The sequence below is a fragment of the Cydia splendana genome, chromosome 12 (genome assembly GCF_910591565.1).
Source record: "Cydia splendana chromosome 12, ilCydSple1.2, whole genome shotgun sequence".
Taxonomy (NCBI): Eukaryota; Metazoa; Arthropoda; class Insecta; order Lepidoptera; family Tortricidae; genus Cydia; species Cydia splendana.
The window spans coordinates 21058009-21083394 of record NC_085971.1 but is presented as its reverse complement, the minus strand read 5'-3'; the positions used below and the strand labels follow the sequence as shown (position 1 = coordinate 21083394).

The 25386-nt window shown below is 37.6% G+C and overlaps 2 protein-coding genes across 3 annotated transcripts in view; both read left to right on the top strand.

The window, feature by feature from the left end:
• The window catches only part of LOC134795660 (uncharacterized), a 117637-nt gene that overhangs the window by 89710 nt on the left and 2541 nt on the right, over positions 1-25386 (top strand). Inside the window, exon 2 of one of the 2 annotated variants that reach the window (XM_063767574.1) lies at positions 23932-24069. In XM_063767574.1, the coding sequence (XP_063623644.1) occupies positions 23978-24069 (92 nt within the window). In that variant the 5' untranslated portion in view covers positions 23932-23977. Of the gene's footprint in view, positions 1-23888; positions 24070-25386 lie in introns of those variants that run through there. The other variant, XM_063767573.1, reaches the window with a different exon arrangement.
• LOC134795641 (heat shock protein 68-like) lies at positions 4685-6844 on the top strand. The gene has a single exon (XM_063767540.1). The coding sequence runs from the start codon at positions 4775-4777 to the stop codon at positions 6668-6670; it is 1896 nt and encodes a 631-aa protein (XP_063623610.1). The 5' UTR covers positions 4685-4774; the 3' UTR covers positions 6671-6844.

Sequence of the window (25386 nt, the reverse complement as noted above, 5' to 3'; positions counted from 1 at the left end):
ATTGAGTGGTTGACTGGAACTGGTTTTGACTATGCCCACTTGCCCAGACAAGGGGAATACTTCCTAGTAATATTGGTAAACTACCGAGTAACATTGGGAAAATTACCAGTAGTATTGGGAATTTACTAGAAAAGTAAACCTATGTTGATTTTTTGCACTTCGTATGATGCATTTGTCGACAAGTAATGATTTAATATAACACACCAACTTATGTTGACATTTACTTAATTTGAATATTACCGTAAATTACTGATTCTGGGGAATCTTACCGGTAACATTACTGGGAATTTTCCCACCTTGGGTATTTTACCGGTAACGGCACATCACTATATACGTGGGCTATCAAAATCGCTGCAGACTTTTCTTGGTCTAACTCTACATAGTTGTCAGTCTCAGACCAAGAAATGAAATGTCTAAGTACTAAATAAATTAAATGTTTTAATTACTTAACAATACACTTGTAGGTTACTACCGACCTAACCTAATAAAAGTTACCAAACCGCTCCACTTTACTCGTACTTATATGCGTATTTCGTTACTCATGAAATCATAATCGCTAGTTCTATTTTAAAGGCGAAGCTAGGTCAGTGATGTAAGCAACTGGAAATTCCAGAAATAGCGAATAGTGTAGGTAAATATTTGTAGCGCCGTGTGTCACAAACATACGCTAAATACAGAACAGTTTGCGAATTTTCCAGAATCTTTCCAAATATCCGCCGTCTGACTCTCTTCGTGCACTGTTGCAGTCTCTTTTCCACACAGGCAACACAACAATCGTTCTTTCCTTTTTCACAAGGTGTCGTCATATAATGTGATAAATGGAGCAGGGTTACCATCAGTTTAATCCTAAAAGACCGAAGATATCAATATAGTGCGACATAAAATATTAGAAATTAAATAGAATGGAACTATAAAAAAAACATACTAAATTGCTGCCATGTTTAAGCATTTTACGTCAAAAATGTGACAGTTACGTAGGAAGGGCGCCAGCCCTTAATCATTTTCTACAATTTCTTGTCGGACTATATAGAATACTTATTTAGTTTTACAAAAATGTATCGTATCCTGTAATTATTGTTTATAAGCTATAAACAATAATTACAGGATAGAAAGTAAGTTGTTGGTTTCGTCTTTAAATTGTGAGTTTTGTCTTTAAATGCCTCACTCAATAGGGAATATTACGCAAAACTCTGTGTACACAGGGCGTCACTCGCTCAATCACATGGCCTACCGTGAAACACGACAATCGAAAATTCAGTTTCTGCCTCTCTATCACTCTTGCGTATTCGATCAATAGAGAGGCAGATAACGAAATTTCGATTTTCGAGTTTCGCGGTAGGCTACCTGTAAATAAACCGCCTTGATGCATCAATGTCATAGTGAAAACTTGTCAAAAAACTGTTTAAGGCCTGGTATGTATAAGTTACCGTATGGTTTACTAAACAAATTAGTGCTGCACTCTGGCGGCAGAATATTGCAGTAATACTCCCACTCCCTATTGACAAAAGGTACCCTACAATCCTCGTTTGTTTTAAGTGTTTTCATTTTGGTTTTCATTCTCTTGTGAAGTCAGACCTTAGGTAAAAAAATCTCTGTGGTAACAACCTCGCAAAAGAAATAAAAATTATTATGAGTCACTGTCAACCGGCTCAATTTGACTACCCGTCGAAAGTCTATGAAAATTTGGGAGCAGACATTACAAATTCAAACCACAGACTTATCTCGGTCTGACTTAAAACAGAATAGATTCGCGACAAATCAGCTTTATATTATGATTTGATATTTGTTAAAGACTCGAAAGTTATGTGTATTTTCTGTATTTTTATTTTGTGGCGCACAATAAAGAATTTAATATAAATAAATAACTACACTTCAACACCCAAACTTAACAGCTTTTCTACTTACGTATGTCCATGGTCTAATAAAACATGGTCTTCTATTGGCTGCTATTTAACTGATCACCAGATTTAGTAAAATTTAATGCCAAAAAAATCTATTTTACCACCCTAAAATAATGAATGATCACCAAAATTATAACACCATTTTAATGTGAAATGATTACCAATTTTATTACACTTTACTATCCTTTTAAAGGAAATGACACCAAACTAATCATTATTAACCCAAAAATACTAAATGATTACCAAATTTCAAACCCCATTTTAATGTGAAATGATAACCAAATTTTTACATCTTGCTATCCTGTTAAAGAAAATGACACCAAAATAATGATTGTAAACCCAAAAATAGTAAATGACCGCCAAAATTAGAACTCCATTTTAATGTAAAATTATAACCAAATTTTTTAATCTTGATATCATATTAAAGCAAATGACTCCAAAATAATCATTGTAAACCCAAAAATAGTAAATTACCACCAAAATTGTAACCACATTTTAATTAAAAATGTGCAAATATTTAATATATCGTTATCCTATTAAATTAATTAATCCACTTCGTCATCTTTTTCTAACCTAACCTAACCTAACCCACTTTTCTAGTAGCATTTTGTTTCTGCAAGGGTCGCAGTTCAAACCTAACCTAACCCACTTTTCTAGTAGCATTTTTTTTCTGTAAGGGTCGCAGTTCAAACCTAACCTATCCCACTTTTCTAGTAGCATTTCTTTTCTGTAAGGGTCGCAGTTCAAACCTAACCTAACCCACTTTCCTAGTAGCATTTCTTTTCTGTAAGGGTCGCAGTTCAAACCTAACCTAACCCACTTTTCTGATAGCAGTTTGGTTCTGTATGGGGCGAAGTTCAAACCTAACCTAACCCACTTTTCTAGAAGAATGATTATTTTGGAGTCATTTGCTTTAATAGGATAGCAAACCTAACCCATTTTTCTAGTAGCATTTCGTTTCTGTATGGGTCGCAGTTCAAACCTAACCCAACCCACTTTTCTAGTAGCATTTCGTATCTGTATGGGTAGCAGTTGAAACTTAACCTAGCCCACTTTTTTAGTAGCATTTCGGTTCTGTGAGGATCGCAGTTCTAACCTAACCTAACCCACTTTTATAGTAGCATTTCGTTTCTGTAAGGGCCGCAGTGCTAACCTAACCCACAAAACTGATAGCAGTTTGACTTACTTTTCTAGTAGCATAACGAAATGCTACTAGAAAAGTAGATTAGGTAAGGTAGGTATGCGGTGCGGGGTACGGGGGGTTGAGCGGGAGGGGCTAATAATTTTGGCATCAGTTTACTTTATTTGGTAATATGTATACATTTTTTGGTAATCATAGTGGTTTATTTAGGTGAAAATATCGCATTAATTTGGTCTTCAAGATTTGGTGATCATTAATGATTTTTGGTGATCATTCAATATATTTGGTATTTGAATACAATTTGAAGTGCAGTCGTAATTAAAATGGTGGTATTTTTGTATTTTTAGGCCTTATTTTTTTGGTGTTCAGTAATTTTTTTGGTAAGCATGATTTTTTTATTTAGGGTACCAAAGTATTTTTTGGTGGTCATTATATTTGTAGCCTCTTTTCTATTCCCAGAGTGACACAGGCCTACGTCACAATAACATGGCCGCTATATATAGCGCTATCGCATATTATCATATAGCGCTGTCGCATGATCACGTAGGCTTGTGTCAGTTAGGTGACCTAGAAAAGACGGGAATAGAGTACCAGGCGGAGTATATTATTATACCATGCGTATGTCATTTTCTTAAGGGCCCTGCACACTCATGCGCGCGAATCACGGCGCGAAGCCGCGAACAAAAGTGTCGCGTCGATTTCGCAGATTGTTCACGCCTTCGCGCCTAGTTCCCTGTTTTTTGTGTCAGTTTATCGGCCCGCGTCAAAGCAGGCGCGAAGCGCGAACTGGCAAGACTCCACATTACACACTATTTTGGCTCATAATATATGTGGCAAGATAAATAATAATTATATTATATAAAGAGTCCATATTTTACGCTTTTACAACAAAACAAAATGGAAAAATGTGACGTTATCTATGAAAAGGGACCTTATTGTCGATGGCTATACTCCGATATAAATACAATGCCCCGCGACGCTGTAAGCGCCATCGCCTTTTCATAGATAATGCCCCAAATAGCTACAGCACGTATGATGCTGTAATAGATAAGTGGCAGTCGATCAGCTGATGCTTTTCCGCCATCTTGGCGCGAACCAAACTGCGAAATCGCCATGAAGTTCGCGAGTGTGGAGTCATACGGCAACGTCGCGGTGTGTTCGCTCCGCGAAGTCACGCCGAGATTTACGCACATAGTCTGGAGGGGGCTTTAAACTTACTCAATAATAAATGAGCAGGTAAAAGTTACGTAGGTACTCAAACTAGGCTAAATTAAATAGATAGTAGGTACCTATAGAATAATGCAGTTGATCTAATAAGCTCTTTCATGATGGTATTTAGTCGAAAACCGTAGAACTTGCGATATTTTTTTGCATATGGTATCACCTAACAATGCCCTATCTCGTTCTGTCTAGTGCAAGAAAAGCGCCTCTCTCACTCTAAAACTTCGAATCGACCGCGAATGTTCTCGAATGGAGGCAGCTCCTATTGGCGCATCGAACAGTTGCCGCGAAGTTTCTGGAAAATGCTGGCTCGTGATTGGTCGCTACCGGCGGGGTATAAATACGACGCGCGCGATGGCGGGGATTCAGTCTAATTTGAAAACGCAAAGCGAACAAGTGAGGAGAAGATAAGTTGAGCGGTTACATCATACTTACATAGGTATACCTCTCGAGAAACTTACTACGAAACTTTTACATTATTACAAGGAAGCTAAAGAAGAATTATAAGAAAATGCCAGCTATCGGAATCGACCTCGGAACGACGTACTCGTGCGTGGGCGTGTGGCAGCACGGGGGCGTAGAGATCATCGCCAACGACCAGGGCAACAGGACCACGCCGTCGTACGTGGCGTTCACGGACACCGAGCGACTCATCGGCGACGCCGCCAAGAACCAGGTGGCGCTCAACCCCGGCAACACGGTGTTCGACGCCAAGCGACTCATCGGCCGCAAATTCGACGACCCCAAGATCCAGCAGGACATGAAGCACTGGCCGTTCAAGGTCATCAGCGACTGCGGCAAGCCCATGATACAGGTCGAGTTCAAGGGAGAGACGAAGAGATTCGCACCGGAGGAGATCAGCAGCATGGTGCTGACGAAGATGAAGGAGACGGCAGAGGCGTACCTGGGCGCGGCGGTGCGGGACGCCGTGATCACGGTCCCGGCGTACTTCAACGACTCGCAGCGCCAGGCCACCAAGGACGCGGGCGCCATCGCCGGCCTTAACGTGCTGCGCATCATCAACGAGCCCACCGCCGCCGCGCTCGCCTACGGGCTGGACAAGAACCTGAAGGGCGAGCGCAACGTGCTCATCTTCGACCTTGGCGGCGGCACCTTCGACGTGTCCATCCTCACCATCGACGAGGGCTCGCTGTTTGAGGTGAAGGCCACCGCCGGCGACACTCACCTCGGCGGCGAGGACTTCGACAACCGCCTAGTCACCCACCTCGCCGACGAGTTCCTGCGCAAGTACAAGAAGGACCTGCGCGGGAACGCGCGCGCGCTGCGCCGCTTGCGCACGGCGGCCGAGCGCGCCAAGCGCACGCTGTCATCCAGCACCGAGGCCACCATCGAGGTGGACGCGCTGTACGAGGGCGTCGACTTCTACACGCGAGTCTCGCGCGCTCGCTTCGAGGAGCTCTGCTCCGACCTGTTCCGCGGCACGCTCGAGCCCGTAGAGAAGGCGCTACGAGACGCCAAGCTGGACAAGAGCCAGATCCACGACGTGGTGCTCGTCGGCGGTTCCACGCGCATCCCCAAGGTCCAGAGCCTGCTGCAGAATTTATTCGGCGGCAAGCAGCTGAACCTGTCCATCAACCCCGACGAGGCGGTGGCGTACGGCGCGGCGGTGCAGGCGGCCATCCTCAGCGGGGACGGCGACTCCAAGATCCAGGACGTGCTGCTGGTAGACGTGGCGCCGCTGTCGCTCGGCATCGAGACCGCGGGTGGCGTCATGACCAACATCATCGAGCGCAACTGCAAGATCCCCTGCAAGCAGTCGCAGACGTTCACCACGTACGCCGACAACCAGCCGGCGGTCACCATCCAGGTGTTTGAGGGCGAGCGCGCGCTCACCAAGGACAACAACCGCCTCGGCACCTTCGACCTCACCGGCATCCCGCCCGCGCCGCGCGGCGTGCCCAAGATCGAAGTCACCTTCGACATCGACGCCAATGGCATCCTGAACGTGACGGCCAAGGAGAACAGCACGGGCCGCTCGAAGAATATCGTGATCAAGAACGAGCGCGGGCGGCTCTCGCAGGCGGATATCGACCGCATGCTGGCCGAGGCCGAGCGCTACAAGGAGGAGGACGAGCGCCAGAGGAGGCGCGTGGCGGCGCGCAACCGGCTCGAGGGCTACGTGTTCGGCGTGAAGCAGGCGCTGGACGAGGCGGGCGACAAGCTGAGCGAGACGGACAAGAGCGCGGCGCGGCAGGAGTGCGACGCGGCCCTCGGCTGGCTCGACAACAACTCGCTGGCCGAGGAGGACGAGTACGAGCACCGCCTCAAGGAGCTGCAGCGCGTGTGCGCGCCGCTCATGGCCAAGATGCACGGCGCCGGAGCTGCCGGTGCTGGCGGCGACGCGTCCGCTGGCGCGGGCAAACCCTCCGTCGAGGAAGTCGATTAAATATGGAAGATAAATGTGAAATTATCGCAGTAATTAGCTTTGAAAGCGAACTTTTCTAGTCAAAATAAGTAGGTATTTATGATTAATTGTAACCTATATAAGACTGATCTCAAGATTTAAATAACTTAAACCGCTTAAAATATTTTATGTTTAAATAAATTTGTTTTTATTGTACGTTATTTTGTTTTATTTACTGTTATCTACATACTTTAAAATTAAACTTGGCAAAGTGTATAATTATAATTTGGTCAATAACACCCGATTTTAATGCTGACTCACTTCATGATTTATTGGGTTGCACTATTTGCCTCTCTTGCCTCGGTACCATAGCATCGCAACCATATTTCAACGCAATCAATAAATAACGAAGTGAATCAAAACATTAAGGCCCCGTTCGCACGGCAGCTTTTTCAACGCGCGTTAAAAAGCGTTTGAATGACACAAATGGATAACCATGTATGTATTGTATTCACACGACAGCGGTGGCGCTTTTTATCAAACGTTGTTGGATTTTCGACTTTAAGCCTTGGTCGTTAAATCGAATTTAGAGTGCAGACAGATTCAAGCGCTTTATTAACGCGCGTTGAAAAAGCTCCCGTGCGTATGGGGGCTAAATTCTTACTTTTAGACAAAAAGAATCTGATCGACCATAATTATTTCTATAATTCGTTAAATGCAATGATTTCAAAAGTAAAGGCCTGTCCAGGCGGGGACAATTTTTCTCCAATCTGATTAAATTGTCCGATCAAATCAGGCCATGCGGACGCAAACGCCAATTTGGCTCGCCGAATTCGACCGCGATTATGACCGATATTACCTATAAAATGGGATGCGGAAGCAAGAATACCAATTTTTAACGCTAGTATTCGCGTTTGGGGCATTTATTTTTAATTTAGTGCGCTCAAATATCGCTATACATTTAAAATTCCGACCGAACATCTCTTTAAACAACACAGGCGTCATCTGTTGTATAGAGTCTGGCTACTGAAATTTTACTTAAATGTTTGGCGGGAAATTCAAAAAATCTAGGGCTGGTCACACTTTGTGTAGTAGGAATTATAGTTTTGATACTAGTGTAAGATTCATTAAAATTACTAATTATTAGAAACAGATTTAATGAAATAGAGTTGAATAATCTCGATAATTTAATAAATTTAAAAGTAACGTGATTGATAGTTGACCTTTGTAAATAGAAGGTAGTTGGAAGAAAGAATAAAAGACGACTGGCATGGCGGTTAACGGGCATTCGGTTACGGGCAGAGGTGAAGGGAGGACGATTGTGAAGTGAGGTGATTGGAGATTGAACTGTAACGGAATATTGTGATCAGGAAATATATTGCTGTTATGGAAGAAGGAATTTTTATTACAGATCAGAAGTGGTAAGTACCTACAAGTCAGTATGGTATTCCTGAATGTATTATATTATGTAGGTATTAATATTAGAACTGATTGATTTAAATCTTAATTGCCCAATTAAGTTGTTACAATAGTAACAGTGGTGTAAAATTATTATAATTATATACCTATACATATATTAGTAACACTTATATTGGTTGTTGTTTAGTTGAAATTAATTATCATTTCGTATATCCTATGTTAGGAAGTTTATGTTTAACGGGCGCTTAGAAACAAAGACACCGTTAATTTTATCAAGAACAAAATAATTGGGTAAACCCATTTCGGCCTAGTCGATCACTCGAGAGCATTATACTGCAAGTTTTCTCTTCAAGACCAACAGTTAGGTTTTTTTAGTGTTTGCTGTAATGACTATCCATAATATAATTAAAGCATTCATTACATCGCGGGTAGCGTGAAACCTTTGGAACACCGTTTTATTTTGAATAGTTCGGATACCTTTATGATTATTTACAGGTGTAGATCGGATTCTTTTAGTCTATGTATGTACCGCTTATTTGGTTACAACTTTTACCATATTTTCAATATATTACTTATCAATACGTCAGTATTATATAGCGGGGTTAAGTGTTTTCGAAATTATAAACTACTCAGACTGTAAATAAGTAGGAATGATACTTTTACTGGTAGTTACCGACCCGCCGACCTAGCCGGAGTTACAATCGCTGTCGCTTCGACAACGAAAAGCATTATGTATCTATATCACTCTTCCATATTAGCGCGACAGTGACAGTTGCGTTCCGATCGCTACGGAGCGTAAGCGATTGGCATCTTGGCTACGCGGCCCGTTTCGTATTCCGGATCCCGTTTCGAATATCGGATCCATCTCGCGTTCCTGGATTTGGGTCCGTGCCGGATACTGGAACCGTGCCGGATGCATACCTGATTTGTGCCGGATGAGTTCCGGATTCGTACCGGATCCGTCCCGGACTGGTGCCGGATCCGTGCCGGATTGGTACCGGATCTGTGCCGGATTAATACCGCATGTATATCATTTGCCGGATTCGTGCCGGATCTGAACCGGATGCGTGCCGGATTGGTATCGGATCAGTGCTGGATCCCGAATTTGTTCTAGATTCCGTTTCTGTACCAGTTTTAGAATTTTCTCGTTTCGAAAAGCCCGTGTTCCGGATCCGTACCGGGATACGGATCTGTTTTGGATTTAAGATCTGTTTTAAACGTCCCGCATTCTACCCCGGAAGCAGTAACGTAAATTAAATAAATAAATAAAACAGTTGAATTTAGCTTAATAAGAACAATTTATATTTGTCTACTATTAACAATCCAAAGATTTAGAACTCTTCCATTGTTGGTGTTGTTTTCGAGTTCCAGACTATGGACCATGAGGAAAAAAACATCCAGGCGGCGCTTGAAAACTCCTGAGCGTGACCGAAAATCGAAATCTGATGATGGACAAGAACGTCGAAGCCGAAGTCGCAACCGCCGCCAGTCCCCGAGGAACAACAGACGGAGTCGCAACCGGCGAAGCCGCAGCAGCGGCAGACACGGCCGAGGCAATGAGAGGTGGCTTCGAAGATCAACACGGAAGGACAACACGGCCAGGATTGCTTCCACGTGGAAGCCGCACAGAACAGGAACGGATGGCTTGTATATCTTTGTCGTCTTCAGTTGTAGATTTTAATAGATGTCGTTTATTGCTTAAACTGCGAATATTTTGGTACAGTACCTTAAAGTTATTTGTATTGACGAAAGTTGTCTCGAGGTACGGGTTCACAGATTATGGGGGTGGAATCGTTGTCCAGGCAATGCTGTGGTGTCCTGTAGTTCGCTCAAGTTAGTTGTATGGGGCTCGTTAGCCTAATTTATAAGTTTTGATCTTGGTTGTTTCCTCTTTTGGCAAAATGTGACGTTAACGCTGGTAAAGGAAAGACTAAGTTACGTTTCTTCAGTATTTGTTCATAATTTAGTATATTAAAAAAAAAAAAAAAAAAAACAATAACGATCGATGCGCTATACGCTATACACCGATATTAGTACTTACCTACGTAATAATGGGTTGAGCTAGGGCAATATAGGTTGATTGGCGCTGTGGTATATCCATGATATTTCGAAGATATTTAAATGAGTGTTAGGTTATTTCCTGACACTATTTAACTGTGATTTGAATGTACGCTGTAAAGTTGAGTTTCTCATCTTCCTCTGTCGGTTGTCAGTCTGCTCATCCAGAATAACACCTAAGTACTTTATAGACGAAGTTTTTCTATTGTTTTACAATTACATGACGTCTGGTAGGTACCAGTGGTAACTAATATATGAATAAACTTTTGACACATTTAGAGACCACGAGGCGGAAGCAGCTGTTTTATACACGCACACATATCTCGTTTAGTCTGCGTTTAGAGTTACAAATTGTATTGAAGCCAGTTCGTCACCAAAGCTAGACCGCTTTCTGTGAAGGCGCTTACTGCATCCCAGGAAGCACCGTGAAATAGTATTGCCGTGTCATCTGCGTAGCACAACGTCTGCATTGGTCAGATCCAAGAAAGTCAAGTCGTTAATGTAGATTAGAAACAAAGTTAATCCAAGTATATGTAAAGTTGTTTGTTTAAAATTACCGACTTGTTCTTTAACCCTAACACATGTGTGCGGCCTGACAGGACAGTTCCGCGTATCCGGGAAATCTACAATTTTCTAATTATTATTAGAATAATTTCAATCGACGGGAATTTTTTTTCAATCTTATAAATCTTATAATGTTGGCGGGATCATTTTGGCTGGTGTTGATTGAATAACCAAGGTTGGGCCTACACTAGTAAAGTATTCATTATAACCGTGTATTGATTCGCTTTCAGTATCCTTGGTTTTAAGAAGTTCGTTGCATTTTAAATATTTTAGCTTGGTTATTGTAGCAAGCAAAGCTCTGCTGATTGCTGTTGATCAATTCGTCAATTGTGGTTGGTGCAACTGACGCTTTAAGTGGCAAGTAATATAACGATATGATGATAATACCTACATATGATGATAAGTATAATATTATCGAATTATAAAATTGCTGGATTATTTTAATTAATGAGTTACGTATTAATGAGTTACGTATTAATGAGTTACGTATTAATGAGTTACGTATTAATGAGTTACGTATTAATGAGTTACGGATTGATGAGTTACGGATTAATGAGTTACGGATTAATGAGTTACGGATTAATGAATTATGGATTAATGAGTTACGGATTAATGAGTTACTGGATTAGTGAGTTACTGGATTAATGAGTTACTGGATTGATCAGTTACTGGATTGTTCAGTTACTGGATTGATCAGTTACTGGATTGATCAGTTACTGGATTGATCGGTTACTGGATTGATCAGTTACTGGATTGGTCAGTTACTGGATTGATCAGTTACTGGAGTGATCAGTTACTGGATTGATCAGGTACTGGATTACTGGATTAATCAGTTAATGAATTATTGAGTTATTGGATTATAGAGTTATTGGATTATTGAGTTGAGTTATTGGATTATTGAGTTGAGTTATTGGATTATTGAGTTGAGTTATTGGATTATTGAGTTGAGTTATTGGATTATTGAGTTGAGTTATTGGATTATCGAGTTGAGTTATTGGATTATCGAGTTGAGTTATTGGTTTATCGAGTTGAGTTATTGGATTATCAAGTTGAGTTATTGGATTATTGAGTTGAGTTATTGGATTATTGAGTTGAGTTATTGGATTATTGAGTTGAGTTATTGGATTATTGTGTTGAGTTATTGGATTATTGTGTTGAGTTATTGGATTATTGAGTTGAGTTATTGGATTATTGAGTTGAGTTATTGGATTATTGAGTTGAGTTATTGGATTATTGCGTTGAGTTATTGGATTATTGAGTTAAGTTATTGGATTATTGAGTTGAGTTATTGGATTATTGAGTTGAGTTATTGGATTATTGAGTTGAGTTATTGGATTATTGAGTTGAGTTATTGGATTATTGAGTTGAGTTATTTGATTATTGAGTTGAGTTATTGGATTATTGAGTTGAGTTATTGGATTATTGAGTTGAGTTATTGGATTATTGAGTTGAGTTATTGGATTATTGAGTTGAGTTATTGGATTATTGAGTTGAGTTATTGGATTATTGAGTTGAGTTATTGGATTATTGAGTTGAGTTATTGGATTATTGAGTTTAGTTATTGGATTATTGAGTTTAGTTATTGGATTATTGAGTTTAGTTATTGGATTATTGAGTTGAGTTATTGGATTATTGAGTTTAGTTATTGGATTATTGAGTTTAGTTATTGGATTATTGAGTTTAGTTATTGGATTATTGAGTTTAGTTATTGGATTATTGAGTTATTGGATTATTGAGTTTAGTTATTGGATTATTGACTTATTGGATTATTGACTTATTGGATTATTGACTTATTGGATTATTGCCTTATTGTATTATTGGATTATTGGGTTATGGATTATTGGATTATTGGATTATTGGATTATTGGATTATTGGATTATTGGATGATTGGATGATTGGATTATTTGTTTATTGGATTATTGGATTATTGGATTTTAAAATTATTGGATTATTGGATTTTAAAATTATTGGATTTTAAAATTATTGGATTTTAAAATTATTGGATTTTAAAATTATTGGATTTTAAAATTATTGGATTTTAAAATTATTGGATTATTAAATTATTGGATTATTGGATTATTAAATTATTGGATTATTGGATTATTAAATCATTGGATTATTGGATTATTAAATTATTGGATTATTGGATTATTAAATTATTGGATTATTGGATTATTAAATTATTGGATTATTGGATTATTGGATTATTAAATTATTGGATTATTGGATTATTAAATTATTGGATTATTGGATTATTAAATTATTGGATTATTAAATTATTGGATTATTGGATGAAAAAAAGACGGAAATAGAGAATGTTATGTTGTGATGAGACACGTTTGTGTCATGAGAGTGATTCAGTAAGTAGCACATTAAAAAATAAGAATGGAATCAAAAAACAAGAGAAATAATGTGCTACACGTAAAATTTGATTAAAAAAATGGTATGTTGTGAGACACGTTTGTGTCATGAGAGTGATTAAAAAAAAAAGACGAGAAATAATGAGTAAAAAAAAAACATAGCAATCGAATATGTTAAGTAATGTACTTTATATGTATTGATGCATAAAAATTATTGTATATTGTTGTATAATTATTGAATAGAAACTTAAATATTTCGATGGATTTATTGGATTTGAAATAATTATGTGAAGATATAGATTAATTCAATAAATAATAAGAAAAATGTATATAGACAGACAAAGAAATTGTATTAAATGGGTAATGAAGGATTAATAACTTTCTTACTGAATGCCCGATGATTTGACATGCCGAGTGTAAGATTAGATGACAGACGCGATTAGTATGACTGTGCATGAGGACATGCACAATGTCAGGATGGGCGAGTGTAAGATTCATTAAAATTACTAATTATTAGAAACAGATTTAATGAAATAGAGTTGAATAATCTCGATAATTTAATAAATTTAAAAGTAACGTGATTGATAGTTGACCTTTGTAAATAGAAGGTAGTTGGAAGAAAGAATAAAAGACGACTGGCATGGCGGTTAACGGGCATTCGGTTACGGGCAGAGGTGAAGGGAGGACGATTGTGAAGTGAGGTGATTGGAGATTGAACTGTAACGGAATATTGTGATCAGGAAATATATTGCTGTTATGGAAGAAGGAATTTTTATTACACTAGAAAATATTTTTGATTTTCTTTGCACACGCAAGGTACCTAAGGATATAAGTTAAATATACGTTGACGTGCACTCAAAGTCAGCTCACATAATTTCTAGCACTATGTAAAGGACAGTCAACGATAAACACTATGTTTAACACTCTCTCACCGTATAACATTGTAACAAGGCGGAAAATGAAATGTAGTGTAAATAAGAACTAGCTCGATAATACCGTAATATTAATCCATCACCAAAAAAATACACAAGTACTTACTATGCCAAATATGCTAAATGCTAAGTATCAAAATATTTATAAAGCACCAACCTCCTAATTTGTTTACATTTGTTAAGAAGTTGTAAACATTGCAGTTTTTCTTTATATAACGCTACACGTCGACTTCGCACGTTGTCGTAATTATTCACGAGCTTAAATAATATTTTGCGGACCACACACAGTATAAATATTATTAATATTATTTAAAATATATCCCTTATAAACCGAAAACAATTAGAATGAATGACATAAATTGACAACTGACTTGTGCTTTTTTTTTAAATCATAGTCAATTGGTGATACCACAACGAAATATCTGTCAACAATTTTTGGCTAGCCAGACTCTAGTATACGTACTGGTAACGCATTGGACCGGCAATCCAAGGATGTGGGTTCGAGTCCCACGTTGGTCAGAGTCTCGGAGTAATTAACAATGGAGCCGCCATTAACAGGCGTTCCCCTCTGTCGAAAATAGGCGGCCAATGGTCAACCACATGTCAACCATATGTATGGACTGACGTTTATCTGATCGATACCTATACCTATACATCTGATACCTATACATTTGATGTGCCCCTCCCCCGCAAAAAACGGCAGACTACTTTGTACCGAAAATTTTAGACATAGCGTCTCCGTTGGTTATATCCTCTAAGGTCAGAGTTGATCATCGTTGATTTTTTCATTGTGATTGACATCTGTATTTACCAAAATACCGGCAACTAAAGTCTGTCAAACAACTTTGTCAGTAGAAAAAGGCGCGAAATTCAAATTTTCTATGGGGCGAAAATCAATCGCGCCTACATTTTTAAATTTGCCGCTTTTTTCTAAGAATAAGAATAAGAATAAGAAATGTTTATTAGCACAAATAATAATTAATAACACAAGATGAAATAACACAAAACTAAGATTCAATTACATAAATATTTGTGCCAAAAGGTCCCCACTCAGCTTTTTGTCACGTTGTGTATCCTAGGACACACAACGTGACGCTGATTTTCAGTGAGGCCTGGTAAAAGACTAAAGCTAAAACTAAAACTAGGTATATGGTGGCAGAACCAAAACAAAGGAATTCAACAATGAATAAATAATAATTATAAGGCTATTGATTTTATACATATCTATGTATCTTCTTTTGTCGGGCGCGTACAGCTTGGCAAAAAAGAGTAGAAATTAAAAAGTGGCAGCACTGTAGTGGCGTCCCGTTTTCTTATATATATTGGTTTGAAAGGGACGACACTACAGTGTTGCCACTTTTTAATTTCTACTCTTTTTTGCCAAGCTGTATGTGTATGTATGTGTGTGTGTGTGTATGAGTATGTGTGATGTTTATTTGTTGGCACGGTTGCCTAAGTGCTACAATTTTTGTTTATCTAGCAGAAAGTTCTGGAGTTTTACTTTAAAAGAGGCGACTGATAAACAATTTCGTACTGGTGGTGGCAAGTCGTTCCAGCACTTTGTGGCAGCAAAACGGAAGCTGCCACGGAAGGCAGCCGTGCAGTGTGTTGTGCGGTGTGTAAGTCGTGTTGCGTGTCTCATAGCACGTTGGGAAAAGTTTATTTTGTCATAAAGGTATGATGGTTCTCTATTTTTTATAATTCCAAAAAGTAAGGTCGCAAAATGGAGAGATCTACGGCAGGCCATATTCATTAGGTTGTATTGATTTAAAAAAGGAGTGACGTGAGCACGTCGAGGGATGGGAAAGCAGAAACGGGCACAAGCATTTTGAATTCGTTGCAGCATTTTCTTAGTGCGATATAGTAAGCGTTCACAGATGACTACATCTGCGTAATTAAGTTTTGACAGTATGAGCGCCTCACATAACTTAATGCGCATGTCAACGGAGAGACACTCACGGACTTTGTACAGAACCTTGAGACGATAAAAACAGTTGCGCATTGTTTCCGAGATATGTTTCTCAAATCTCAGAGACTCATCCATTAACAGACCTAAATTACGAGCCTCTACAACTCTCTCTAAATGAGATCCATTGATTGTAATTTGTGGGTTATGTCTTGTAACTATTTCAATCTGTTTTTTTGTACCCAACAGCATAAATTTAGATTTAGAGGAGTTTAACTGTAAATTATTCTGGTGACACCAGTTGACTATGCTGGATAAATCATCGTTAAGTTTATTTACAGCTATGCTTGTGTCACTTGCTTTGAAAGATATATATAATTGAGTGTCATCCGCGTATATGTGATACTTACAATTTTGTATGTTACTAATTACATCTGCACTATACAGACTAAATAGGATAGGTCCTAGAATCGAACCCTGTGGAACACCTCTAGTGACCGGTAATGTGCTTGAGAGTAACTCAGTGCCATCCTCATGACAAATTTTGACATACTGCGTACGATTAGTAGAGTCTGGCTAGCCAAAAATTGTTGACAGATATTTCGTTGTGGTATCACCAATTGACTATGATTTAAAAAAAAAGCACAAGTCAGTTGTCAATTTATGTCATTCATTCTAATTGTTTTCGGTTTATAAGGGATATATTTTAAATAATATTAATAATATTTATACTGTGTGTGGTCCGCAAAATATTATTTAAGCTCGTGAATAATTACGACAACGTGCGAAGTCGACGTGTAGCGTTATATAAAGAAAAACTGCAATGTTTACAACTTCTTAACAAATGTAAACAAATTAGGAGGTTGGTGCTTTATAAATATTTTGATACTTAGCATTTAGCATATTTGGCATAGTAAGTACTTGTGTATTTTTTTGGTGATGGATTAATATTACGGTATTATCGAGCTAGTTCTTATTTACACTACATTTCATTTTCCGCCTTGTTACAATGTTATACGGTGAGAGAGTGTTAAACATAGTGTTTATCGTTGACTGTCCTTTACATAGTGCTAGAAATTATGTGAGCTGACTTTGAGTGCACGTCAACGTATATTTAACTTATATCCTTAGGTACCTTGCGTGTGCAAAGAAAATCAAAAATATTTTCTAGTGTAATAAAAATTCCTTCTTCCATAACAGCAATATATTTCCTGATCACAATATTCCGTTACAGTTCAATCTCCAATCACCTCACTTCACAATCGTCCTCCCTTCACCTCTGCCCGTAACCGAATGCCCGTTAACCGCCATGCCAGTCGTCTTTTATTCTTTCTTCCAACTACCTTCTATTTACAAAGGTCAACTATCAATCACGTTACTTTTAAATTTATTAAATTATCGAGATTATTCAACTCTATTTCATTAAATCTGTTTCTAATAATTAGTAATTTTAATGAATCTTACACTCGCCCATCCTGACATTGTGCATGTCCTCATGCACAGTCATACTAATCGCGTCTGTCATCTAATCTTACACTCGGCATGTCAAATCATCGGGCATTCAGTAAGAAAGTTATTAATCCTTCATTACCCATTTAATACAATTTCTTTGTCTGTCTATATACATTTTTCTTATTATTTATTGAATTAATCTATATCTTCACATAATTATTTCAAATCCAATAAATCCATCGAAATATTTAAGTTTCTATTCAATAATTATACAACAATATACAATAATTTTTATGCATCAATACATATAAAGTACATTACTTAACATATTCGATTGCTATGTTTTTTTTTTACTCATTATTTCTCGTCTTTTTTTTTTAATCACTCTCATGACACAAACGTGTCTCACAACATACCATTTTTTTAATCAAATTTTACGTGTAGCACATTATTTCTCTTGTTTTTTGATTCCATTCTTATTTTTTAATGTGCTACTTACTGAATCACTCTCATGACACAAACGTGTCTCATCACAACATAACATTCTCTATTTCCGTCTTTTTTTCATCCAATAATCCAATAATTTAATAATCCAATAATTTAATAATCCAATAATCCAATAATTTAATAATCCAATAATCCAATAATTTAATAATCCAATAATCCAATAATCCAATAATTTAATAATCCAATAATCCAATAATTTAATAATCCAATAATCCAATAATTTAATAATCCAATAATCCAATGATTTAATAATCCAATAATCCAATAATTTAATAATCCAATAATCCAATAATTTAATAATCCAATAATTTTAAAATCCAATAATTTTAAAATCCAATAATTTTAAAATCCAATAATTTTAAAATCCAATAATTTTAAAATCCAATAATTTTAAAATCCAATAATCCAATAATTTTAAAATCCAATAATCCAATAATCCAATAAACAAATAATCCAATCATCCAATCATCCAATAATCCAATAATCCAATAATCCAATAATCCAATAATCCAATAATCCATAACCCAATAATCCAATAATACAATAAGGCAATAATCCAATAAGTCAATAATCCAATAAGTCAATAATCCAATAAGTCAATAATCCAATAACTAAACTCAATAATCCAATAACTCAATAATCCAATAACTAAACTCAATAATCCAATAACTAAACTCAATAATCCAATAACTAAACTCAATAATCCAATAACTAAACTCAATAATCCAATAACTAAACTCAATAATCCAATAACTAAACTCAATAATCCAATAACTAAACTCAATAATCCAATAACTAAACTCAATAATCCAATAACTCAACTCAATAATCCAATAACTCAACTCAATAATCCAATAACTCAACTCAATAATCCAATAACTCAACTCAATAATCCAATAACTCAACTCAATAATCCAATAACTCAACTCAATAATCCAATAACTCAACTCAATAATCCAATAACTCAACTCAATAATCAAATAACTCAACTCAATAATCCAATAACTCAACTCAATAATCCAATAACTCAACTCAATAATCCAATAACTCAACTCAATAATCCAATAACTCAACTCAATAATCCAATAACTTAACTCAATAATCCAATAACTCAACGCAATAATCCAATAACTCAACTCAATAATCCAATAACTCAACTCAATAATCCAATAACTCAACTCAATAATCCAATAACTCAACACAATAATCCAATAACTCAACACAATAATCCAATAACTCAACTCAATAATCCAATAACTCAACTCAATAATCCAATAACTCAACTCAATAATCCAATAACTCAACTCAATAATCCAATAACTCAACTCGATAAACCAATAACTCAACTCGATAATCCAATAACTCAACTCGATAATCCAATAACTCAACTCAATAATCCAATAACTCAACTCAATAATCCAATAACTCAACTCAATAATCCAATAACTCAACTCAATAATCCAATAACTCAACTCAATAATCCAATAACTCTATAATCCAATAACTCTATAATTCATTAACTGATTAATCCAGTAATCCAGTACCTGATCAATCCAGTAACTGATCACTCCAGTAACTGATCAATCCAGTAACTGACCAATCCAGTAACTGATCAATCCAGTAACCGATCAATCCAGTAACTGATCAATCCAGTAACTGATCAATCCAGTAACTGAACAATCCAGTAACTGATCAATCCAGTAACTCATTAATCCAGTAACTCACTAATCCAGTAACTCATTAATCCGTAACTCATTAATCCATAATTCATTAATCCGTAACTCATTAATCCGTAACTCATTAATCCGTAACTCATCAATCCGTAACTCATTAATACGTAACTCATTAATACGTAACTCATTAATACGTAACTCATTAATACGTAACTCATTAATACGTAACTCATTAATTAAAATAATCCAGCAATTTTATAATTCGATAATATTATACTTATCATCATATGTAGGTATTATCATCATATCGTTATATTACTTGCCACTTAAAGCGTCAGTTGCACCAACCACAATTGACGAATTGATCAACAGCAATCAGCAGAGCTTTGCTTGCTACAATAACCAAGCTAAAATATTTAAAATGCAACGAACTTCTTAAAACCAAGGATACTGAAAGCGAATCAATACACGGTTATAATGAATACTTTACTAGTGTAGGCCCAACCTTGGTTATTCAATCAACACCAGCCAAAATGATCCCGCCAACATTATAAGATTTATAAGATTGAAAAAAAATTCCCGTCGATTGAAATTATTCTAATAATAATTAGAAAATTGTAGATTTCCCGGATACGCGGAACTGTCCTGTCAGGCCGCACACATGTGTTAGGGTTAAAGAACAAGTCGGTAATTTTAAACAAACAACTTTACATATACTTGGATTAACTTTGTTTCTAATCTACATTAACGACTTGACTTTCTTGGATCTGACCAATGCAGACGTTGTGCTACGCAGATGACACGGCAATACTATTTCACGGTGCTTCCTGGGATGCAGTAAGCGCCTTCACAGAAAGCGGTCTAGCTTTGGTGACGAACTGGCTTCAATACAATTTGTAACTCTAAACGCAGACTAAACGAGATATGTGTGCGTGTATAAAACAGCTGCTTCCGCCTCGTGGTCTCTAAATGTGTCAAAAGTTTATTCATATATTAGTTACCACTGGTACCTACCAGACGTCATGTAATTGTAAAACAATAGAAAAACTTCGTCTATAAAGTACTTAGGTGTTATTCTGGATGAGCAGACTGACAACCGACAGAGGAAGATGAGAAACTCAACTTTACAGCGTACATTCAAATCACAGTTAAATAGTGTCAGGAAATAACCTAACACTCATTTAAATATCTTCGAAATATCATGGATATACCACAGCGCCAATCAACCTATATTGCCCTAGCTCAACCCATTATTACGTTGGTAAGTACTAATATCGGTGTATAGCGTATAGCGCATCGATCGTTATTGTTTTTTTTTTTTTTTTTTTTAATATACTAAATTATGAACAAATACTGAAGAAACGTAACTTAGTCTTTCCTTTACCAGCGTTAACGTCACATTTTGCCAAAAGAGGAAACAACCAAGATCAAAACTTATAAATTAGGCTAACGAGCCCCATACAACTAACTTGAGCGAACTACAGGACACCACAGCATTGCCTGGACAACGATTCCACCCCCATAATCTGTGAACCCGTACCTCGAGACAACTTTCGTCAATACAAATAACTTTAAGGTACTGTACCAAAATATTCGCAGTTTAAGCAATAAACGACATCTATTAAAATCTACAACTGAAGACGACAAAGATATACAAGCCATCCGTTCCTGTTCTGTGCGGCTTCCACGTGGAAGCAATCCTGGCCGTGTTGTCCTTCCGTGTTGATCTTCGAAGCCACCTCTCATTGCCTCGGCCGTGTCTGCCGCTGCTGCGGCTTCGCCGGTTGCGACTCCGTCTGTTGTTCCTCGGGGACTGGCGGCGGTTGCGACTTCGGCTTCGACGTTCTTGTCCATCATCAGATTTCGATTTTCGGTCACGCTCAGGAGTTTTCAAGCGCCGCCTGGATGTTTTTTTCCTCATGGTCCATAGTCTGGAACTCGAAAACAACACCAACAATGGAAGAGTTCTAAATCTTTGGATTGTTAATAGTAGACAAATATAAATTGTTCTTATTAAGCTAAATTCAACTGTTTTATTTATTTATTTAATTTACGTTACTGCTTCCGGGGTAGAATGCGGGACGTTTAAAACAGATCTTAAATCCAAAACAGATCCGTATCCCGGTACGGATCCGGAACACGGGCTTTTCGAAACGAGAAAATTCTAAAACTGGTACAGAAACGGAATCTAGAACAAATTCGGGATCCAGCACTGATCCGATACCAATCCGGCACGCATCCGGTTCAGATCCGGCACGAATCCGGCAAATGATATACATGCGGTATTAATCCGGCACAGATCCGGTACCAATCCGGCACGGATCCGGCACCAGTCCGGGACGGATCCGGTACGAATCCGGAACTCATCCGGCACAAATCAGGTATGCATCCGGCACGGTTCCAGTATCCGGCACGGACCCAAATCCAGGAACGCGAGATGGATCCGATATTCGAAACGGGATCCGGAATACGAAACGGGCCGCGTAGCCAAGATGCCAATCGCTTACGCTCCGTAGCGATCGGAACGCAACTGTCACTGTCGCGCTAATATGGAAGAGTGATATAGATACATAATGCTTTTCGTTGTCGAAGCGACAGCGATTGTAACTCCGGCTAGGTCGGCGGGTCGGTAACTACCAGTAAAAGTATCATTCCTACTTATTTACAGTCTGAGTAGTTTATAATTTCGAAAACACTTAACCCCGCTATATAATACTGACGTATTGATAAGTAATATATTGAAAATATGGTAAAAGTTGTAACCAAATAAGCGGTACATACATAGACTAAAAGAATCCGATCTACACCTGTAAATAATCATAAAGGTATCCGAACTATTCAAAATAAAACGGTGTTCCAAAGGTTTCACGCTACCCGCGATGTAATGAATGCTTTAATTATATTATGGATAGTCATTACAGCAAACACTAAAAAAACCTAACTGTTGGTCTTGAAGAGAAAACTTGCAGTATAATGCTCTCGAGTGATCGACTAGGCCGAAATGGGTTTACCCAATTATTTTGTTCTTGATAAAATTAACGGTGTCTTTGTTTCTAAGCGCCCGTTAAACATAAACTTCCTAACATAGGATATACGAAATGATAATTAATTTCAACTAAACAACAACCAATATAAGTGTTACTAATATATGTATAGGTATATAATTATAATAATTTTACACCACTGTTACTATTGTAACAACTTAATTGGGCAATTAAGATTTAAATCAATCAGTTCTAATATTAATACCTACATAATATAATACATTCAGGAATACCATACTGACTTGTAGGTACTTACCACTTCTGATCTGTAATAAAAATTCCTTCTTCCATAACAGCAATATATTTCCTGATCACAATATTCCGTTACAGTTCAATCTCCAATCACCTCACTTCACAATCGTCCTCCCTTCACCTCTGCCCGTAACCGAATGCCCGTTAACCGCCATGCCAGTCGTCTTTTATTCTTTCTTCCAACTACCTTCTATTTACAAAGGTCAACTATCAATCACGTTACTTTTAAATTTATTAAATTATCGAGATTATTCAACTCTATTTCATTAAATCTGTTTCTAATAATTAGTAATTTTAATGAATCTTACACTAGTATCAAAACTATAATTCCTACTACACAAAGTGTGACCAGCCCTAGATTTTTTGAATTTCCCGCCAAACATTTAAGTAAAATTTCAGTAGCCAGACTCTAAGGTAACTATGAAACCATTTCAGAGCCAGTGTGTCAAAACCATAGAAGGCTAATTTAGATAAAAGTAAAGTCGTGTCAATCGTGTCAAATGCGCGAGAGAAGTCAAGTAACACCAGTATTGTTGCCTCACCAGCGTCTTGTGCAGCTAGGACATCATCGACCACATCTAAAAGCGCAGTGGTAGTGCTGCGAAGCTTTCTGAAACCGGACTGTTTTTTTGGCAGGATGTTATTTGCCTCAAGAAACGCCGACATTTGAACGCAAACAATTTTTTCCAGTACTTTTGATAACACTGGAAGTATGCTGATTGGGCGAAGTTCTTTGAATTCATTTGGATTTGGGGTTTTTGGAATGGGTTTCACAACCGCCACTTTCCACTCGTCAGGGAATATTCCAGTCTCTAGAGATTTGTTGACTATGGCAGTTATTGTAGATAGTGTTGTTGGAAGAGTCGTTGATATCATATTTATGTTGAGTCCGTCGTTGCCCTGTGCATTGGTGCCTACTGACAGAAGTGGCTTGACAGACTATACTACATTTTTTTTATCTGCCTTACTCCCTGCAATTTTGCACAGGGTGAATTTGCCAATGTCGGTGTTGACTACTACTACGTTATGATCGCAGCATGATCGCAGCACAACACTACTTGACATGTGTCAAACTATTTTTGACAATTGAGAATTGAGAAATGTCAATTATACGGTGCGGCTCGATATATTATAGGATTATGAAATAATATTTTTGAGGTTTTATTTAGGTTTCTAATAATATGGCATTATCCTTTCTGCGAACGAAACTAATCGCTCGGCACGCCAAGAAGCAGTTCTACCAGAACAAGCGCAATGCGGGATACGTCGTTCTGTAAGTTTCATTGATTTGTTTTGTAAAAACATTCATTTGTACATTTTTCATTGGCTTGCTTGTTCTCTAAAATCTCGAAAAAAACACTAACTACCTTTTGGTTTTAACACGCACTAACTTTTGGTTTTATGTTTGATATAGTGGTGCCATTTTTATAACAATTATAACCTTTCCTGACTCTTACATGTCTGGATTCTTGTTTTTTACACTCGGAAATTCATGAGTGTTGTGATAATGTTGTGTAAAACTGTTAACAGTTCACATTTGTAACAGTTATATTGAGGGTTTGAGGAGTTAAAGAAAAATATACACCATATATGGATGGTAACATTGGCAACCCTCCATCCATCGGGGTTTGAAATCCTTCCAGGTAGCATCCATGCAGGATTTGTAAAAATCTGATCCTGTTAGAGGCAGGTATAACCCTAATATCAATTTTGTAGTTTAATTAATAATCATCTGATTATACAGACTTCATTTTGTGTGAAACAGCTGCCTAACTAGGCTACTAGCTGGTAATGAGAATCCTAGTTTTAATCTAAAAGCCATTTATTTGTGTGAATGGATGAAATATTTTTTCTGGGTTATGGGTGTTTTGTATATCTTCTAGATCAGCGGTCAGCAACAGGCGGCCCGCAAACCTTTCGCCACCCTGGCTATTTAGAATATTCTCAAACAACAATGTCTGATAAAGTGACACATTAACAAATTGCAGCCCGAGTCAACTTCCTTAACAACTATGTGGCCCTTGGCTGCTAAGAGGTTGCAGACCGGTGTTCTAGATCAAAGCTTCCCATCTCTTTCCTTTCCAGAAACAATGCTCCAAAATGAGGGATCAACAAGACATACTGGAAATGGATGTTAACCTCATAAGAGTCGTAACTAAAGCTCAATGTACACAACAATGTACATATTTGTTGCAAACTAATTAGAACCTTTCATGAACCGAATAAGATAGCATTTCTTTTGCCTCATTTATTTTTCAAATAATTCCTAATTTACTTATATAACAAGGTTACAATTAAAAATAGGAACATTTTGTATGGTGGGCCTTATGACTTTTATGAAGTACCTACAAGTTTTTGACAAACTTGATAACCATCAGTCCATCACGTTAAGGATAAAATTCATTGAACCCTTTATTGGTTTAAAACAATTAATTTATCCCTTCAGATGCTTTTACATCTTTTAAGGGGCCCACCGATTAAATACCAATTAACAATCCGCCGGACAGTATCGGTCTGTCAGTTGTTCGGAACTGTCACAATTTTGTTCTAACTGACAGTGACTGTTAATCAGTGGGCCCCTTTACACTTA